The 18,278-nt window shown below is 42.6% G+C and overlaps 1 protein-coding gene and 1 pseudogene across 1 annotated transcript; both read left to right on the forward strand.

Annotated features, from left to right (window-relative positions):
- The first annotated feature begins 810 nt into the window (after nucleotides 1-810).
- On the forward strand, nucleotides 811-10,671 carry LOC111980923 (protein LSM12 homolog A). Its single transcript, XM_024011980.2, has 5 exons — nucleotides 811-965; nucleotides 7,679-7,812; nucleotides 8,481-8,590; nucleotides 8,801-8,927; nucleotides 9,031-10,671. Exons 1-5 carry the CDS (start codon nucleotides 839-841, stop codon nucleotides 9,121-9,123), a joined length of 591 nt encoding a protein of 196 aa, XP_023867748.1. The 5' UTR covers nucleotides 811-838; the 3' UTR covers nucleotides 9,124-10,671.
- Nucleotides 10,672-10,777: 106 nt separating this feature from the next.
- Nucleotides 10,778-15,981, forward strand: LOC111980246 (leucine-rich repeat-containing protein 4C-like; annotated as a pseudogene).
- Nucleotides 15,982-18,278: the final 2,297 nt, after the last annotated feature.

Raw genomic sequence — 18,278 nt, forward strand, 5'->3', positions numbered from 1 at the left:
TGCTCCAATACAAAGAGGAGTACAAATATTTCATTTACAGTGTTGGTTGTGGGATAACATGCATGGCTTTGAATAGTAAAGTCGATGAGAGTGGTTATTTTAAAGTATTTCTTCTCAGTTTTCAGTTTTAAAATGAATTTCCTGCAATTGTACACATTTTGTCATGGCTTATGACATGTTTTATATGCTATATGGTGGGGACCTGTGCCCAGTCGGTAAGGGAAAGTGCCCAGTAGGTAATCGGGCTTGTAACAGGCAAGTCAAAAGCATATCTTTAGGACTGTCCACTCCACATATACATTTATGGTGGAAAAATAAGATGAATGTGAAATGCCAACTGCTTGGATGTTTTACTATTGTGCTAGTGATGAGGGATGTGTATGGTCAAAGCAACACTCAAATTCAGTCTCCAAAAAGTGTGAGTGAATTAACGAAATGTTTTTATGCATAGGCCCACTCACCAATATTGCAACATCTTGAAGTACTATTACAGCTGTTCATGTGCTAGTGTGCCTAGTAGTCGGACTTGGTAACTGGTTGCAGTTATACACGTGCCGGGTTCAACCAGTTATCAAGTCGGACATTAATTTCTTTGACATGGATAAAACGTATGACTTTAATTGTGGCGAGAAGGACTTCTAATATAATATTACTAGATCAGGACAATTAAAGGTCCAGATCGGTTTAACTGTGATCACACTTCCCTGGGCGGCCCAATTCTCCACCTCATGACTGATTGATAATCTATTACACGCCCATCAACATTCCCTATCGATAGTCAGTGACGCCACGGCGTATATTTACGTAAATCTGGCGCTCCCGTTTCCTGGCGGAGAAGATGGCGGCTCCTGGACCGGGGGAGTATTTCAGTGTCGGGAGCCATGTCTCTTGCCTCACCTGCTTGGGGCAGCAATTGCAAGGAGAGGTCGTTGCCTTTGACTATCAGTCCAAGATGTTGACTTTGAGTATCCTTTTTACAATTTTCCGTTGTCACTAAATCGGTGGTCTTCCAGGCTGCAAGGGGCCTGGGGGTAACTGGTCGCTCTTGCCAAATTGAGATCCGCGCAAGCGTAGTCAAGAGACTAGCTAGGGAGCTAACTAGCTTACTCTTGATCAAAACGTAGCTAACCACACGATTTAAATATTGTTCCGTTCAGTTACTTTAAACCTTGTTACTTTCTATTTCATGCCAGGTATGGTAAGTTTAGAATCTGTATGATCTTGAGTTAATGTTTGTTGTTAGCCAGCTAGCTATCGAAGTTGGCATGGTATTGTGCCATTATGCTAGCTAACTTGCTAACACAAGCTATTGTGGTCAGCGTTAGCACAGTCAGTCCTTGTATGGATCACTATCTGGCAGCTCCAAGGGGCGTTATGCCTGACAAATTCTTAGTAACAGTTAGCTCTTTCTAGCTGCATGCTAACTAGCAAACCACGCTTAGAATTGTCTTATGCTCTAAAACAATGGTTATTTGAAGAACATTAATGATGGCTAGTCATGTAATGATGTAGCTAGCTACCCACCCCAAGTTAGCTTACGTTGTAGAAACTGACACGCAAGGATTCATCGGTGACAGTTTAGAAAGGAGTGACTGTCAAGTTCTTGGGTTAACTACACAAGCTAACGTTAGCTAGTAGTGAGGTAACTGCCTACCCAAGTACTTTGACCCGTGTCAAGTGTTTTGTAGCGGCTTGAGAAATCCATTAACGTTAGCTATATGCATGTTCATAGCTGTAGCTATATTGGAAGATGTGAAATATGTTATGTGAATGTGCAGACCTGTATTTTATAACAATTTTTTTATTTTACCTTTTATTTAACCAGGTAAGCCAGTTGAGAGTAAGTTCTCATTTACAACTGCGACCTGGCCAAGATGAAGCAAAGCAGTGCGACACAAACAACAGAGTTACACATGGAAAAAACAAATGTACAGTCAATAACACAATAGAAAAAAAGTCTATATACAGTGTGCAAATGGCGTGAGGAGGAAAGGCAATAAATAGGCCGTATAGTAGCGAAGTAATTACAATTTAGCAAATTAACACTGGAGTGATAGATGTGCAGATGATGTAGAAGTACTGGTGTGGAAAATAGCAAAAAAGTAAATAAATACTATGTGGATGAGGTAGGTAGATTGGATGGGCTATTTACAGATGGGCTGTGTACAGCTGCAGCGATCGGTTAGCTGCTAAGTTAGCTGGTGTTGGATTGGAGATGCTAAATGTGAGTCTGGAAGGAGAGTTTACAGTCTAGCCAGACACCTAGGTATTTGTAGTTGTCCACATATTCCAAGTCAGAACCGTACAGAGTAGTGATGCTGGACAGGCAGGCAGTGATCGGTTGAAGAGCATGCATTTAGTTTTACTTGCATTTTAAGTGCAGTTGGAGGCCACAGAAGGAGAGTTGTGTAGCATTGAAGCTCGTCTGGAGGTTATTTAACAGTGTACAAAGAAGGGCCAGAAGTATACAGAATGGTGTCGTCTGCGTAGAGGTGGATCAGAGAATCAGCAGCAGCAAGAGCGACATCATTGATGTATACAGAGAAGAGAGTCGGCCCAAGAATTGAACCCTGTGGCACCCCCATAGAGACTGCCAGAGGTCCGGACAACAGGCCCTCCGATTTGACACACTGAACTCTATCAGAGAAGTAGTTGGTGAACCAGGCGAGGCAGTCATTTGAGAAACCAAGGCTGTTGAATCTGCCGATAAGAATGTGGTGATTGACAGTCGAAAGCCTTGGCCAGGTCGATGAAGACGGCTGCACAGTACTGTCTTTGATCAATGGCGGGTATATCGTTTAATACCTTGAGCGTGGCTGAGGTGCACCCGTGACCAGCTCGGAAACCGGATTGCATAGCGGAGAAGGTACGATGAGATTCGAAATGGTCAGTGATCTGTTTTATTAACTAGGCTTTCAAAGACTTTAGAAGGGCAGGGCAGGATGGATATAGGTCTGTAACAGTTTGGGTCCAGAGTGTCACCCCCTTTGAAGAGGGGGATGACCGCCGCAGCTTTACAATCTTTAGGGATCTCGGACGATACGAGAGGTTGAACAGACTGGTAATAGGGGTTGCAACAATGGCGTCGGATAATTTTAGAGAGGGTCTAGATTGTCTAGCCCAGCTGATTTGTAAGGGTCCAGGTTTTGCAGCTCTTTCAGAACATCTGCTATCGGGATTTGGGTGAAGGAGAAGCTGGAGAGGCTTGGCCATGTAGCTGCGGGGTGTGCAGAGCTGTTGGCCGGTGTTGGGGTAGCCGTAGAGATGCTTATTGAAATGATCGATTATCGTGGATTTATCAGTGGTGACCGTGTTTCCTAGCCTCAGTGCAGTGGGCAGCTGGGAGGAGGTGCTCTAATTCTCCATGGACTTTAGTGTCCCAAAAAAATTTGGGAGTTAGTTACAGGATGCACATTTCTGTTTGAATAAGCTAGCCTTTTCTTTCCTGACTGACTGCGTGTATTGGTTCCTGACTTCCCTGAAAAGTTGCATATCGCGGGGACTATTCGATGCTAGTGCAGTCCGCCTCAGGATGTTTTTGTGCTGGTCGAGGGCAGTCAGGTCTGGAGTGAACCAAGGGCTATATCTGTTCTTAGTTCTACATTTTTTGAAAGGGGCATGCTTATTTAAGATGGTGAGGAAATTACTTTTAAAGAACGACCAGGCATCCTCTACTGACGGGATGAGGTCAATATCCTTCAAGGATACCCGGGCCTGGTCAATTAGAAAGGCCTGTTCACAGAAGTGTTTAACTTGTTATGGATAGGGGGCAGCATTTTCCCCGATGAATAGCATGCCCAGAGTGAACTGCCTCCTACTTAGTCCCAGATGCTAATATATGCATATTAGTATTGGATAGAAAACACTCTGAAGTTTCTAAAACTGTTTGAATGATGTCTGTGAGTATAACAGAACTCATATGGCAGGCAAAAACCTGAGTAAAAATCCAAACAGGAAGTGGGACTTCTGAGGCTGGTCGATTTTCAACTCATCGCCTATTGAAATCCCAGTGGGATATGGATCTGTTTGCACTTGACTGTCAACAGTCTGTCAACAGTCTGTAGAACGTTGAATGAAGCTTCTACTGTGATGTTGAGCCGGATGGGAGCTGTTTGAGTCAGTGGTCTGGCAGAGAGCCAGGTCCTGGTCATGCGCATTCCAAATGATATCGACTTGCGTACTTCTATAGACACAAAGGAATTCTCCGGTTGGAACGTTATTGAATATTTATGATAACATCCTAAAGATTGATTCTATACCTAGTTTGACAAGTTTATTCGACCTGTAATATAACTTTTTGAAGTTTGTCAGAAGTTCGCCTGAACCTACACGAGCGTTTGGATATGTGTACAAAACGTGCTCACAAAAGTAGCTACTTGGACATAAATAATGGACATTACCGAACAAAACAACAATTTATTGTGGAACTAGGATTCCTGGGAGTGCATTCTGATGAAGATCATCAAAGGTAAGGGATTATTTATAATGTAATTTCGTATTTCTGTTGACTCCAACATGGCGGAGAAATGTTGTTTCTGAGCGCCGTCTCAGATTATTGCATGCTATGCTTTTTCCGTAAAGTTTTTTTTAAATCTGACACAGCGGTTGCATTGAAGTTTATCTGAAGTTCCATGCATAACACTTGAATTTTCATCAACATTTATAATGAGTATTTCTGTGAATTGATGTGGCTCTGCAAAATCACTGCATGTTTTTGAACTACTGAACATAACGCATCCAAAAATCTCATTTTACATTGACATAAATATGCACTTTATTGAACAAAACATACATGTATTGTGTAACATGAAGTTCTATGAGTGTCATCTGATGAAGATCATCAAAGTGTTAGTGATTAATTCGATCTCTTTGTGCTTTTTGTGACTCGCTTTGCCTGGAAAAATGGCTGGGTTTTTCTGTGACTTGGTGGTGACCTAACATAATCGTTTGTGGAGCTTTCGCTGTAAAGCATTTTTGAAATCAGACACTGTGGCAGGATTTAATGAGAATTTGATCTTTAAAATGGTGCCTAATACTTGTATGTTTGAGACATTTGATTTATGAGATTTCTGTTGACTTGTATTTGGCGCCCTGCAATTTCATTGGCTGTTCCGCTAGCGGAACCCCAGTCCTAGACAGGTTAAGGGAGCATTTGACAGTGATGAGGGGTGGTCGTTTGACCGCGGACTCATAGCAGATGCAGGCAATGAGGCAGTAGATTGCAACTCCTCCTTTGGCAGTTCTATCTTGACGGAAAATGTTGTAGTTGGGGATGGAAATCTCAGAAATGTTGGTGGCCTTCCTAAGCCAGGATTCAGACACAGCAAGGACATCAGGGTTGGAGGAGTGTGCTAAAGCAGTGAGTAAAACGAACTTAGACATGAGGGATGTCGATAGGATAAAGCCAGGTGGATTCTTTTACAGGCAACATTTGGAGAAGACCTCATACAATATAGGTTGGGTGAAGTTGAGGTATTATACACATCTCTTGCACACTAACTTGTGCTTTTAGCCCAGCTAAATTCATTTTCAGGCCTGCACAGAGCACTGCTTAGAGAAATAGACAGTCATGAAAAGTGCAAGATTAAGTAAGCCATTTGATTTGGACTATTTGCTCACACAGACATACATTGCAGAGCACTAAGAATTCTGTTTGCCTGGTTGTGCGGGCCAATCTTTCACCTCTTCCTGGTATAGGACAGAAAGGCCCAGAGTCAGACAACTCTGTGACAGTGGAACAACTGCAGCCACAGCCAGGGGAAAGAATGTGATGTATGTGTCTGTCAGTCAGCTGTTATCACACTGCATCAGCATTGTGGATTTCAACAGTGTGCATTCCATACCTTCATGTTCCGGTGGATGTCAAACAGGTCTCTATTACCTGGCTGGAAGGTAGTAATGCCTCAGAATCCTCAGACTAGGCTCAGTTGATCTTGTTAAATTAGAGGCATTTTATCAATGTCAGTTGATGAATAGCCCGGAGTACAGATCTACAATGTTAAGGTTGTTAAATCTAGTCTACTTTTTTGTGGATGTTGTGAGATGCATAGAGGGTGTTTCCCCAATGCTAAGGCCCAGGTCAAAGGGGATAAGTCACTCTTCAAGATGTGTATCATATAGGCCTATTCACTTGAGATAGTTTGCTTATGGAAGCCCTCAGTGTGACATGTTTTCAGGGTGACACAATCGCATAGTATAGTGCAGGGGGTAAATAAAGCTTCAGTCAGTCATACCCTCATGGCATGTTATGTTGTTTCCCTTAAGGCTGGTGAGTCACTGAAAGGTCATGTCAGACAGGAAATCCACAGCCCTCTATTACTGTTATGGAGGAAGTGCAGCAGCCATAAAATGAAGGATTGTAAACCTGAGTTCAGCTCTGAGCACTTTACCTCTGTCTGCCTTTTAATGGGAAAATGTGTCTAACCATAGTAAAGACACAGGCCTACTTCCCAAACCTTTACTCATATCCAACCTGCTTTTATTAGGAAAATAATTAGCTTGGCTCAGGTTTGAGGGTGTTTTCGGGAAATCAGTTGAAGGGCAAGTTCTGTGCTGCCTTCGGTTGTTGTGTGAGGTCACAGACAGTCTGTGAATTTTGTCTGTCACCAGACTATAAACCGTGTCTCAAGGGCAGTGAGCAGGCTGCTACTAGATAGTATCCTTTGAGCTTTCATAACAGTTGGGTGTTCGTGAAGGCTACTCTTGGCAGTTGTGCTTAGTATGCCAATTTTTTTATCTGTCTAGTAGGCTATTTGCCCTCTTTCGCTCCACAGTATTTCTGATAACCACATGATGAATTGTGGCTCGTTCGTACCCAACCTCCTCCCTTACAAACGATGCATTGGACTCTTTGTCCCCTCACTTAAGTTAGTGGAGTTGAAAGGGGATCTGCTGGTGGAGTGCATACACCTCATGCCGTCTTCAAATCAAATGTATTTGTCACATGCTTCGTAAACAGGTGTAGACTAACTGAAATGCTTGCTTCTTAACATCTCCTTTGAGAAGTTCTGAGTGAGCTTAGTTTTGCTTAGTTGCTGGTGGTTTGTTTGACTGCTAAGTCCTGAGCTTAGCCTATGTTTAGAACTTCTGTTCTGGGTTGTAACAGTCTGTATTGTTTCTTGGGCAAGAGGCTGTTCCTGGACTGCTGTGGTGAACCCTGGACCTGTTTCCTAGGTTATGGGGATGCATGATCCCAGGATGTTCTGTTGTGAGGAGGCTGAACTTGAATGGCAAAATAGAGGGGGTGGGGGGGGGTGAAAAAGAGGATGTTCCATCAAAATCCAAGCAGAACACCTGGCAAAGTTGGATTGGTGCTGTGCTTGGATTTTGTGTTCTACTAGAGTAGCATATTTTGTGCTCACTTAGGCCTATTTGGTCAGTGGTTCACTATTGAGCGACTAAATTGCACTATTGTGACTAGCTGCAGTATGCCATTTAGAATGTGTGTTCTGACTTCTCCCTAAGCTCAATAACATAACAATTTTGGTGATTTACCTCAGGTCTGGCATAGCCTAATGTTTTGTGGAAGAAGTGATAGAATTATGATTCCAGCTGATCCATTGTTTCCCTCACATACAGGTCCTGCATGTATATTTAGTCTAATGCTAACTGCTGCTAATTTGACCTCCATTCTGAATGTGTAGTACAGCCTATTTGCCTTGACCCACTGCCCTTTCAGAATGCGCCCCCTCCAGTGGAAAGGCAAACGTCAGTGACGTGGTTCTGATTAACTTAGCCTACGTGTCTGAGGTGGACATCATTAATGACCGCACTGAAACTCCTCCTCCACTAGCATCTCTGAATGTCAGCAAGGTAAGACCAGCCAATCACCACTCCTCACACCCTTCTTGACACATCTCCTTCTCATACCAGGTAGTGACGAATCATCGGACATCTGGTCATTTTGTCATTAGCTTTATCAATAAGTCCTGCACTTACTCACTCGATTCAGCTAATTTTGGTTGAGTCAGACTAAAAACTGTAATTTGTTTAGGCAAGCTGATTATCCTAGTTGAATCAGGTGTGGTTATGCTGGGCTGGAACAAAAACCTGCACACCCCATTGGTTTTCAGGACTGGTATTGGGAATCCCTGTCCCAACACGGAGTCAATGAATTGTATAATTTTGGGTGCTTTCACATGTTGATCGGAACCATATGTTTAACCTGAATGGATTGTTTGTGTATTTAAAGAATGAATGGCTATTGTCTTGCCCCAAAAAATCCTGAAATGTTCCATCACCATATCATTCAACATTGGTCGGCATCAAACAAAACCCACCTGTTCCACATTTGACTAAAATTATCAGTAAGCAGTTTCTAATATTTATTTGTATTGCTAACGGGCGGAAATTCCTTAAAGTTCCTTTCAATGCCAAATATAACTTTTTCCTTTTACATACTTTAACTTCCAAGGGCTTTTGGGGTTCTCAGTTGTAAACAGCTCTAACGTTTTGGTTCTCCTTTTCCAACACGCCTGCAGCTTGCCAACAGAGCACGGTCGGAAAAGGAAGACAAGTTATCCCAAGCATATGCAATTAGTGCTGGAGTCTCTGTGGAGGGCCAACAGCTATTCCAGACTATACATAAAACGTGAGTATCGTCTCTTGTTTCTAATACTGGGGCTCTTTTGTTTAATTTGTTTGTATATTTTCTTCAGCATCGTTGCTGTTCGATATGCACCTATCCACCATTCGATACCTGCTGCATGGAGTCATCTGTCTAAATGTGTGACCTGAAACCTTTAACCTCAGTACCCTGACTGAAGGTTTTTTTTCTAAAACATTTTCCTTCTCTCTGTAGCATCAAAGACTGCAAATGGCAGGAGAAGAACATCATGGTGATGGATGACGTGGTCATATCCCCACCTTACCAGGTGGAGAACTGCAAAGGCAAAGAGGGTAGTGCTTTAAGTCACGTACGCAAAATAGTGAGTGCCTTCCCACCATTCATTCACTATTGAAGGGAATACAGGAATGGCAGTACCAGAAAGTTGATTGAGGATAAAATGTTACTGGTCTTGTCCCCTGCAGGTGGAGAAACATTTTAGAGATGTGGAGAGCCAGAAGTCGGTGCAACGGCCACAAGCACAGCAAACACAGAAAGACTCCACTTTATCATCTTGAGCCGGAGGTTCAGTCCGGATAGGGGGTGTGGGGCAATTGGTTGGGGGAGGTCAGAACGGCAAAATAAGTTTTGGTTTGTTCTTTTCTCTTCCCCTCTCTTCAACATCAGACCAAGGCCAGTGTTTCCCCCCCACACACACACACCTCCATCAGAGGTGTCCAACATTTTGAACAGAACAAAAGGGGGTCCCAACCGAGAGGGAAATATCCAGTTCATTTTTAAAGATAATCTAACAAATGTAATCTCAATTTGCCACCATTCCCCACCCACACTCCTCTTCTTGACCTCTTACCTTCCCTTCTGTTTCTTCTCTCCTCCTGCCATCAAGCCTGCTCCTCACTTCCATTTCACAGAGAAAAGTCACTTGATTTCTGTTCATTGGTTGATCTATTTTCTAGTCCTTTTTCGTAAATTTCAAGAGTAGAAATTTATGGTAAGAGATAATGGACCTTTTCTAATATTGAAATACTGTTTTGACAAGAACACAAATTTTAATAGCTTTCTTGAAAGCACATGGTTATTTTTTTAATAGCTGACTGAAAGGATGCCAATAGTGACGCCGTGTGAATGGGATGAATGGGAACTCTCACAATCTTACAAACATGTACCCAGTAGGTTATTGAAATTGCCTCTACTGGGTAAATACCCTCTACTGGGTAAATACTCAAATTGTGTTAACATTATTAATCTGACATAAAATAGACTTGAAATACCTCCCCCAAATTGTCCTTTCATAAAAAAAATACAAGTTGTAAACACCCATTTGGTTCTAGTAGCTTGAAATATTTTCATGAAATGCTTTCATTTTTTCCAAACAGACATTACTGTCTGCTTTTACCCATAAGCTCTTGCTGCTTGGTCCCACCTGAACAAAATGTTCTCTGTTTTTCTGTGTATAGTTTTAAGTCTGGAAGCTAAAGATGAAGGGCATGTGTTATTTTAGAGTAGAGGCTGGGCTGTTTTCCTCTTCCCTTTCATCCTTGTCCCTCATGGTCTTTGATTCTACAATACCTCTTCTACGATGGGACCACATTGAAATCCAGCTCTTTTCTTACATTCTCCATCTCCCACTCCTATTGTCTACCGACTATTGACACACTTTGGCAGGTGAAATCTGCTCTTCCGCCCGACTCAATGCATTCCTCCCATGTTCGAACAAGAAAAAACAAYTMAATTAACCACGTTGGCCAATATCATATGGCGTGCCACTGAACCGTGTGCGATGAGATCGATCTCAGTTCTGTATGGGATGCTTTGTATTCACTTTTGGAAAAAATGTACTTAAAGATATCTTGCCATGTTTGAGACTGGGATGGGGAGCAGGGTTCCCAAATGGCCCAAAGGCCCCTATCCCAGCCTCGTGTTTATAACAATGTAGCCTGATTGGACGCTCGGCCAGTGGGGTTAAGTGGTGACAGGCATCCGCGTTGTTTACCCGTCCACCGTGTGCCAACGAGGCTGCCGTTGCCAAGGTTTCCTTCCCAGTATTTTATTTTTTATTTTTAAATAGCTAGTAACATGGAAATAAAAAAGAGAAAAAAAACGAAGTTTGCAGTTTGTCACGTTTCTTTTTTGGTCTTTGGTGTTCATGGTTTTCTAGTAGTTGATGTAGCAATCAGTCTTTCGTTCACACTCATATCAAAACATTCCTTTCTCAGGGAAAAGGAATTCATCTTCAACTCTTTATTGTTTTGTTAAATGCATTTCAACATTTTATAGCCAGGTTTTTTTGAGCTGGATCATCTGGGATGGATGAATTGCAGTTGTTATCCAAACCATTTTTATTCTTTGCTATGCCTTCAAATTGTCAGAGGGCATCATAGAAATGTAAATGAAGGTGGGACATGAGATGTATGGATGTGGTAAACAAGCAATGACCATGTCCATTCAATAGGTCATATCAGACAGTAGCCAAGCTCTGAGGTCTTGCCTTCAATAAACATTGTATCCACATAAAGAACCATGGCACATTGTTAGAATTGTACATAATGACATTTCATCTAAAAATCAATTTGGTGAAATGCCGCCAAGGGTGTTGAAATACTGTATGTTCCCTATTCACTCACTTAATGAATGAAATAGAGTAAGCCTGCCTACCTGTCATGAGAAATTGAGGGCTTCTAGGGGCATTTGTGGGCTACTCCACATAATCAAAAATACAAGGGCGATTCACTCAACCAAATAAAGGAGCCTATTCTTCCCTATAGAATGGCATGCTTAGTCACTCATATTGACTTCTTTTTTTTACCTCAATTAAATCATTAATTCAGGCTGAGAATAGTTTTCCATTGTCCAGGACTCAATGTATAGAGGCGAAACAGATCTGAAACCGTACCCTACACATGCGTTGGTCAGCAAGACAGTGTATGATTCTATTATTCACAGCAAGTTTCCCATTTATCACCTTCTAGAACCCCTCCAGGCGCAAATAATTGTCCATCTATTAATTTGTGGTCTAACGCTCAGATGGTGTAGCAACTGGTGGTATGATGTTAAACTTGTTGAGAAGAATATCGTTTCAATGGATGCCTTTAGATAAAGAAAATGCTGTGGTGTGGCAAGTTTGGAATATTGGTATGTTTGCAAAATGTATATGTGTATATATATTTAAAAAATACATTTACACAAGTATTCAGATCCTTTACTCAGTACTTTTTTTGAAGCACCTTTGGCAGCATTTCCTGCCTCGAGTCTTCTTGGGTATGACGCTACAAGCTTAGTACACCTGTATTTGGCCAGTTTCTCCCATCTCTGCAGATCCTCTCAAACTCTGTCAGGTTGGATGTGGAGTGTCGCTGCACAGCTACTTTCAGGTCTCTAGAGATGTTCGATTGGGTTGAAGTCCGGGCTCTGGCTGGGCCACTCAAGGACATTCAGAGACTTGTTCCGAAGCCACTGCTGCGTTGTCTTGGCTGTGTGCTTAGGGTTGTTGTCCTGTTGGTGAACCTTCGCCCCTGTCTGAGGTCCTGAGCGCTCTGGAACAGGTTTTCATCAAGGATCTCTGTACTTTGCTCCGTTCATCTTTCCTTTGATCCTGACAAGTCTCCCAGTCCCTGCCGCTGAAAAACATCCCCACCGCATGATGCTGCCACCACCATGCTTCACCGTAGGGATGGTGCCAGGATTCCTCCAGGCGTGAAGCTTGGCATTCAGGCCAAAGTTCAATCTTAGTTTAAATCAGACCAGAGAATCTTTAGGTGCCTTTTGGCAAACTCCAAGCGGGCTGTCATGTGCCTTTTACTGAGGCTTCCGTCTGGCCGCTCCACCATAAAGGCCTGATTTGTTGGAGTGCTGCAGAGATTGTTGTCCTTCTGGAAGTTTCTCCCATCTCCACAGAGGAACTCTGGAGCTCTGTCAAGAGTGACCATCGGGTTCTTGGTCAACTCCCTGACCAAGGCCCTAATCCCCCGATTGCTCAGTTTGGCCGGGCGGCCATCTCTAGGAAGAGTCTTGGTGGTTCCAAACTTCTTCCATTTAAGAATGGATGCCACTGTGTTCTTTTGGACCTTCAATGCTGCAGACATTTTCTGGTACACTTACCTAGATCTGTGCCTCGATACAATCCTGTCTTGGAGCTGTACGGACAATTCCTTCGACCTCATGGCTAGGTTTTTGATCTGACATGCACTATCAACTGTGGGACATTATATAGACAGGTGTGTGCCTTTCCAAATCATGTCCAATCAATTGAATTTACCACAGGTGGATTTCAATCAAGTTGTAGAAACATCTCAAGGATGATCAATGGAAACAGGACGCACCGGAGTTCAATTTCGAGTCTCATAGCAAAGGGTCTTAATACTTATGTAAATGAAGTTTTTTTATTTTTTAATACATTTGCAAAAATGTATTTTCTTTTGTCATTGTGGAGTATTGTGTGTAGATTGAATACTTATTTAATCAAATTTAGAATAAGACATAACAAACGTAACGTAACAACATGTGGAGTGGTCCGAATACTTTCCTTAATTCACTGTATATAACTATTGGACACAGTTTGATGGATGCACCATGTAACCTCTGCGTAAATGTGATTAATACGAAGCAATGACATTTGTTCAGAAGAAATTCACGAAAACTACATTGTGTAATATTAAAATTGGGGGATTGCAGGGCAGATGTTCCATCGTCAGTTTTTCATATTAGATAAACGAGGGGTCTTCAATTGGTAACTGGGATGTTTATTCTACTCTGGATAAATTGAGGTGAAATAATAAGAGGGGGGGGGACTAAAAAGTACTAAAACAAAAACTCCATTATTAGATGGGAACATCTGAAGGGCAGATTTGTGGATTAGATCTCTACGGAAAAAGCGGGAGGGAGCGTGATAAAGAGAGATGAGGATGCAGGAGTTAGTTTACTGATGCGGCACCAGCTCTTCTCATTGTTGATTGGATATAAAGATTGAAGGTAAAGTATTGTTTAATTTAATTACTTACGAGTTATTTACCGTTGCTGTTATCGTTCGTTGAATAGGCATGCTGTTTTGTCGGTTTAAAAAAGTAACTTTTATATTTACATTAATGTATTTAAAAACGCAATTGTGTGTTTCTGCAATTACCAGCAATAGGCTATGCGTAAAACCTTCACATTACGCGCAACCGGCTCACTGCTGGTATTGTGTACAGTAACGGATTCTGAGTGTTTTCTATCTTGTCTTTTAGAGCTGTCGACTAGTTCAAGCTATTAAGAGCCTACAGATTATAGATCTATTAAATGTACATGTTCCTCTATCGTACCGAATACTCACTACTCAGCGACAGCGTTTGATACTGTATCTCCAAACCATAAGTCTAATGGTTGTTTGCCTTATTTTGCAGATATTCCTCAGATATCTGGATTCTGATACTCCACTCCAAACGTCCTCAAGCCTTGTCGTGATAAAGCACTTTAGGTGAACATTTTTGCAAGTAATATGTTATTTCCTGCTTTGCTGCTGCTGGCGCTGTCTTCAGTGGTAGGCTCAAAAGAGTGCCCTCACCACTGCCTCTGCTACGAACACTCGGATTTGGTGGACTGCCGAGCTCGCGGGTTCCTCCAAGTGCCCCATGGCCTGTCCCATGGCACCTGGCTGCTGGACCTGGGTGGTAACTTGCTGATGGAAGTGCGGAGCCGTGCCTTTGCCGGACTTTGGTCACTGCGTGTCCTGGTGCTGTCTGATAGTGGAATCCAGCTGCTGCAACCCGAGGTAACACATGCGAAACCCATATAATGTCATATACTCATGGGGGACCTACTGTGTACATTTTTGTTCTATCCTAACACTAGTAATGGATTGAGAAACACTGCGATAGCCTATGCATTAGTGGCATAGTTTAGCATAAGGATTTGATGGTGGATATGAGGGTTTGATGCCGATGATTACTTTTTCATGTTAATAATTTATTGTACCCTCCTCCGCTCCCAGGCCTTCTACTCCCTCTCCTTTCTGGAGAAGCTGGACATGAGCCGTAACAAGCTGCGCCGGCTGCCGTCGGACTTCTCCCACAGTCTGTCCTCGGTCCGGGAGCTCCGGCTGGACCACAACACCCTTGAGCGGCTGGAAGTCTCCAGCCTGGAGCACCTGGAGAGCCTGGAGAAGCTGGACCTCAGCCACAACCACATCACCTTCCTCCAGCCAGGAGCCTTCCGGGGCCTGTCTCGACTGCGCCACCTCTACCTCCATGCCAACCAGCTGGGAGCTGTGCGCCATGGTTCCCTGTCCATGCTGCCCGTCCTGGAGGCCCTGCAGCTGGGCCAGAACAACATCACTCACATCGACACGGAAGCTCTGGCTCCCCTGCACAGCCTCACCCTGCTGGGCCTAGAGGGAAACCAGCTGCAGCACCTTAAGTTCAAGACCTTCTTGAGCCTCCACACGGCCGGCACCCACCTGCAGCTAGCTGGCAACCCGTGGAACTGCGACTGCGACCTGCACCGGGTCTTCAGCAAGCTGCTGAGTGCGCCACTTTGACGACTACCACAACGTGACGTGCCGCGAGCCTTTGCAGCTGGCGGGTGCCTCGCTGGCGTGGGTGGACAGTCAGTTGTGCATGGCAGAGACGGCCACCGTGCTGGTCATCACTGTGACGGTGCTGGTTACCGTGTTGGCAGCTGTGGTTATGGCTGAGCACACCCGCAAGAAGAACCAACGTGGCGGCAAGAGCTGGGATGCTGAGTCGCAGTCCCAGGAGAGGTGACTGTCATGGGGGAGGGACACTGAGTGAGTGTGTAATCAGTTCGATAGATGCATTTTCCCTCACCGATCTAGAATCATATTTCACACCCTGCTCCCTGGTCATTTTATGTTTGAAGAAATAAAAGGGTCCATTTCCCATCTGCAGCAAACTGACTGTGAGGGTTCATAACACACCTCAGGCTCAGACTGCTCCTTAACATTCAGTTGAACTTGTTGGAGGCATTKATTCTCTCTTCTACTTCATCATGGTCATAATGCATGGCCCAGTCTGGTTCCAAGAGCCTGAGAAACAATATTTTAGAGTATGAGCAGTTTTGCATGATGTATCTAGAAGTCTGTGACTTGTGGAACTGGAGGACTGGACGTCATTATTTTTCGGTGTATCATTTAAGACCTACCTGAAGTGTTTGACTGCTTACAATTTACCCTGTTCATTTCTTTCTTAAAACACCAGTACAGTGTTTGTCTTTTTCTGTTCAACATTTTCTCTTCAATGTCTATTCCATTTCTGCACACTGTTGCGAGAACATGGGTGTCATGTTTCAAATGTAGGCCTATACTCAAAGTACAGTAGTTATTTTTGTCTCATGAATGATTATCTTCTAACACATGGATAGGATTGATAGGGAATTTATTGTATACAGATGGTAATAAAGTATGAATCTTTTTTTTGACTCTACCTTGTGATGTACCTGGATTAAATCTTTGCCAGATTTGAGTATAGGGGTCGCCACTTTCCCTGTTCCATGCACTGCACTAGAGTTAAACACTCCCTTAGATAATCAACATCTGCTTGAGTCAGTGTCAGATTATTCACCAATTAATCACCACTATTCCAGCTCACACGCAGATTAAAGACGGTTTCAATCTATCTTGGTCTGCCATGATGTGACAATGTTCTCCCCTTTCAGATGAAAATGTGCGTTTGGTAACATACGTTTTGCTTGTGGGTTTGGCCACCAGCCTGGAGAAGCCGGACCTCGGCCACAACCACATCATATTCCTGTGGGTTTTGTGATATTGAAATAGAGCACAGTTGGAACACTTTGAAGTACTTCATTTTAGGAAGTGCACGGTTTTGCATTAAACTCTGATAAAGGACATAGAGGATTTCATATTCTGACACCGGTCTTTGGCCAGAAACAAATTGCTGCAGGGTTTAAAAGGCTTGAATCCAGGTCACAGGGAGAATGATGTGGCATATGGGCCTGGCCTCCAGAGTAACATCAGCAGATTACGGCTGTGATTAAAAACCAGAGGAAACGGACTGCCACGGGTAGAAAACAGACAGCCACCCAGCTCAAATCCCCTGGGCAGACCTTATCTAAGAGGAGGATAATGTCCAGAAATTTAACCTGTATCGGTACTGATGCTGTTTCTGCTCAGCAGCCTTATAAATGGATCTGGATAAGGAGAAGCGATTCAACAATGGAGACATGTGACCAAAGCTATTATCAGATGAACCAGATAACAATGATATGACACAACAATGGCATAATAACCGTCTACTACCACAATGTTTTTGTTGGCAGAACCCAGTGCAGACGGATCAATGAGATTGACGTAGGGCGTTTTAATACAAACTAGCTCTCATCCTTTACTTAAGTACATAGGACAGACAAAGGTATAAGTTACATAATTAAATTCCATTCGCTCATATTGCACAACAGAAACCAGATGCCATTGTCTCTGATAAAACCTCTAATTTAGCCAAGAGAAAATAGTATGGGATTTTATGACATTAAAGTCTTCATAATCAACTCAGAGGATTTCCTTAGCTTCATACCCTCAACACCCCAGTTCAAACTTAACCTAGCCTCAACCACAACCCTAACCCTAGATTCGTGTCCACATCCCAGTTCAACCCTAACCCGAATCATAACCTTAGCTTCATGTCCACAACCCAAATAATCTGTAAGTGACTTGACTTACACAATACATTTTCAGATACAATAGGATGATTTGGACATAAAGTGTGAAAATGCTAATATAGGAACCATTGACTTGCATTGGATTTGTGCCACAAATACTAAAAAGTTAGCATTTGAATCAGTGACCAGTTAAACCAAAGCATGGACTGTTGTCGTACCTTGTCCATAGACTGCTTAAAGGGTAAGGAAACCAATATGTCATTTTGGTGAACTATTCCTTTAAGCTTTCTAATGCGTTTTCCTATTTTTTTAAAAATGTATTAGTAATGTTGTCTTTGTCATTCTTGGTAATGGATCTAATGTGCTGTTGAAGATTAGGCAGGAGGGCATTTCTGGTTTCCCCAATTCTGGCACACGTTGCATGAAACTATTTAAATTACATTTTGTGGAAACTGTTGATGGATAGGGGTGCCAAATCCAACATTTGAGATGAATTTGTCGGTCCCAAATGTACAAAGTAGAGCATACACAGTGGTGGAAAAAGTACCGAATTGTCATAGTAAAAGTATAGAAAGCTATTCAAGTAAAAGTGAAAGTCACCCAGTAAAATAGTACTTGAGCAAAAGTCTAGAAGTATTTGGTTTTAAATCTAAGTATCAAAAATAAATGTACTTGCTAAAATATACTTAAGTGTCAGAAGTAAAAGTAATATAATTTCAAATTCCTTATATTAAGCAAAGCAGACGGCACCATTTTCTTGTTTTAAAAATGTATGGATAGCCAGGGGCACACCAAGTGAGTCCGCTAGACCATAGGCAGTAGGGATGACCACGTGTTCTTTTCATAAGTGCGTCAATTTCATAATTTCCCTGTCCTGCTAAGCATTCAAAATGTAATGAGTACTTTGGGTTGTCAGGGGAAATGTATGGAGTAAAAGGTACAATATCTTATTTAGAAATGTATTGAAGTAAACGTAGTCAAAAATATGAATAGCAAAGTACAGATACCCCCAAAAAATACTTTAAAGTACTACTTAAGTACTTTACACCACTGAGCATACATAAAGGCTTCATAAGGACTACATAAATGCTTCACAAATAATCTG

Source organism: Salvelinus sp. IW2-2015, linkage group LG20 (assembly GCF_002910315.2).
Source record: "Salvelinus sp. IW2-2015 linkage group LG20, ASM291031v2, whole genome shotgun sequence".
In the NCBI taxonomy this organism is placed as follows: domain Eukaryota; kingdom Metazoa; phylum Chordata; class Actinopteri; order Salmoniformes; family Salmonidae; genus Salvelinus; species Salvelinus sp. IW2-2015.

Bases quoted from the DNA above. Each gene is read 5' to 3' on its own strand.
- LOC111980923 (XM_024011980.2), top strand. From the start codon at position 839: ATGGCGGCTCCTGGACCGGGGGAGTATTTCAGTGTCGGGAGCCATGTC. The intron at 7,813-8,480 runs GTAAGACCAGCC...ACACGCCTGCAG, and splicing joins CATCTCTGAATGTCAGCAAG to CTTGCCAACAGAGCACGGTC. The intron at 8,591-8,800 runs GTGAGTATCGTC...TTCTCTCTGTAG, and splicing joins TTCCAGACTATACATAAAAC to CATCAAAGACTGCAAATGGC.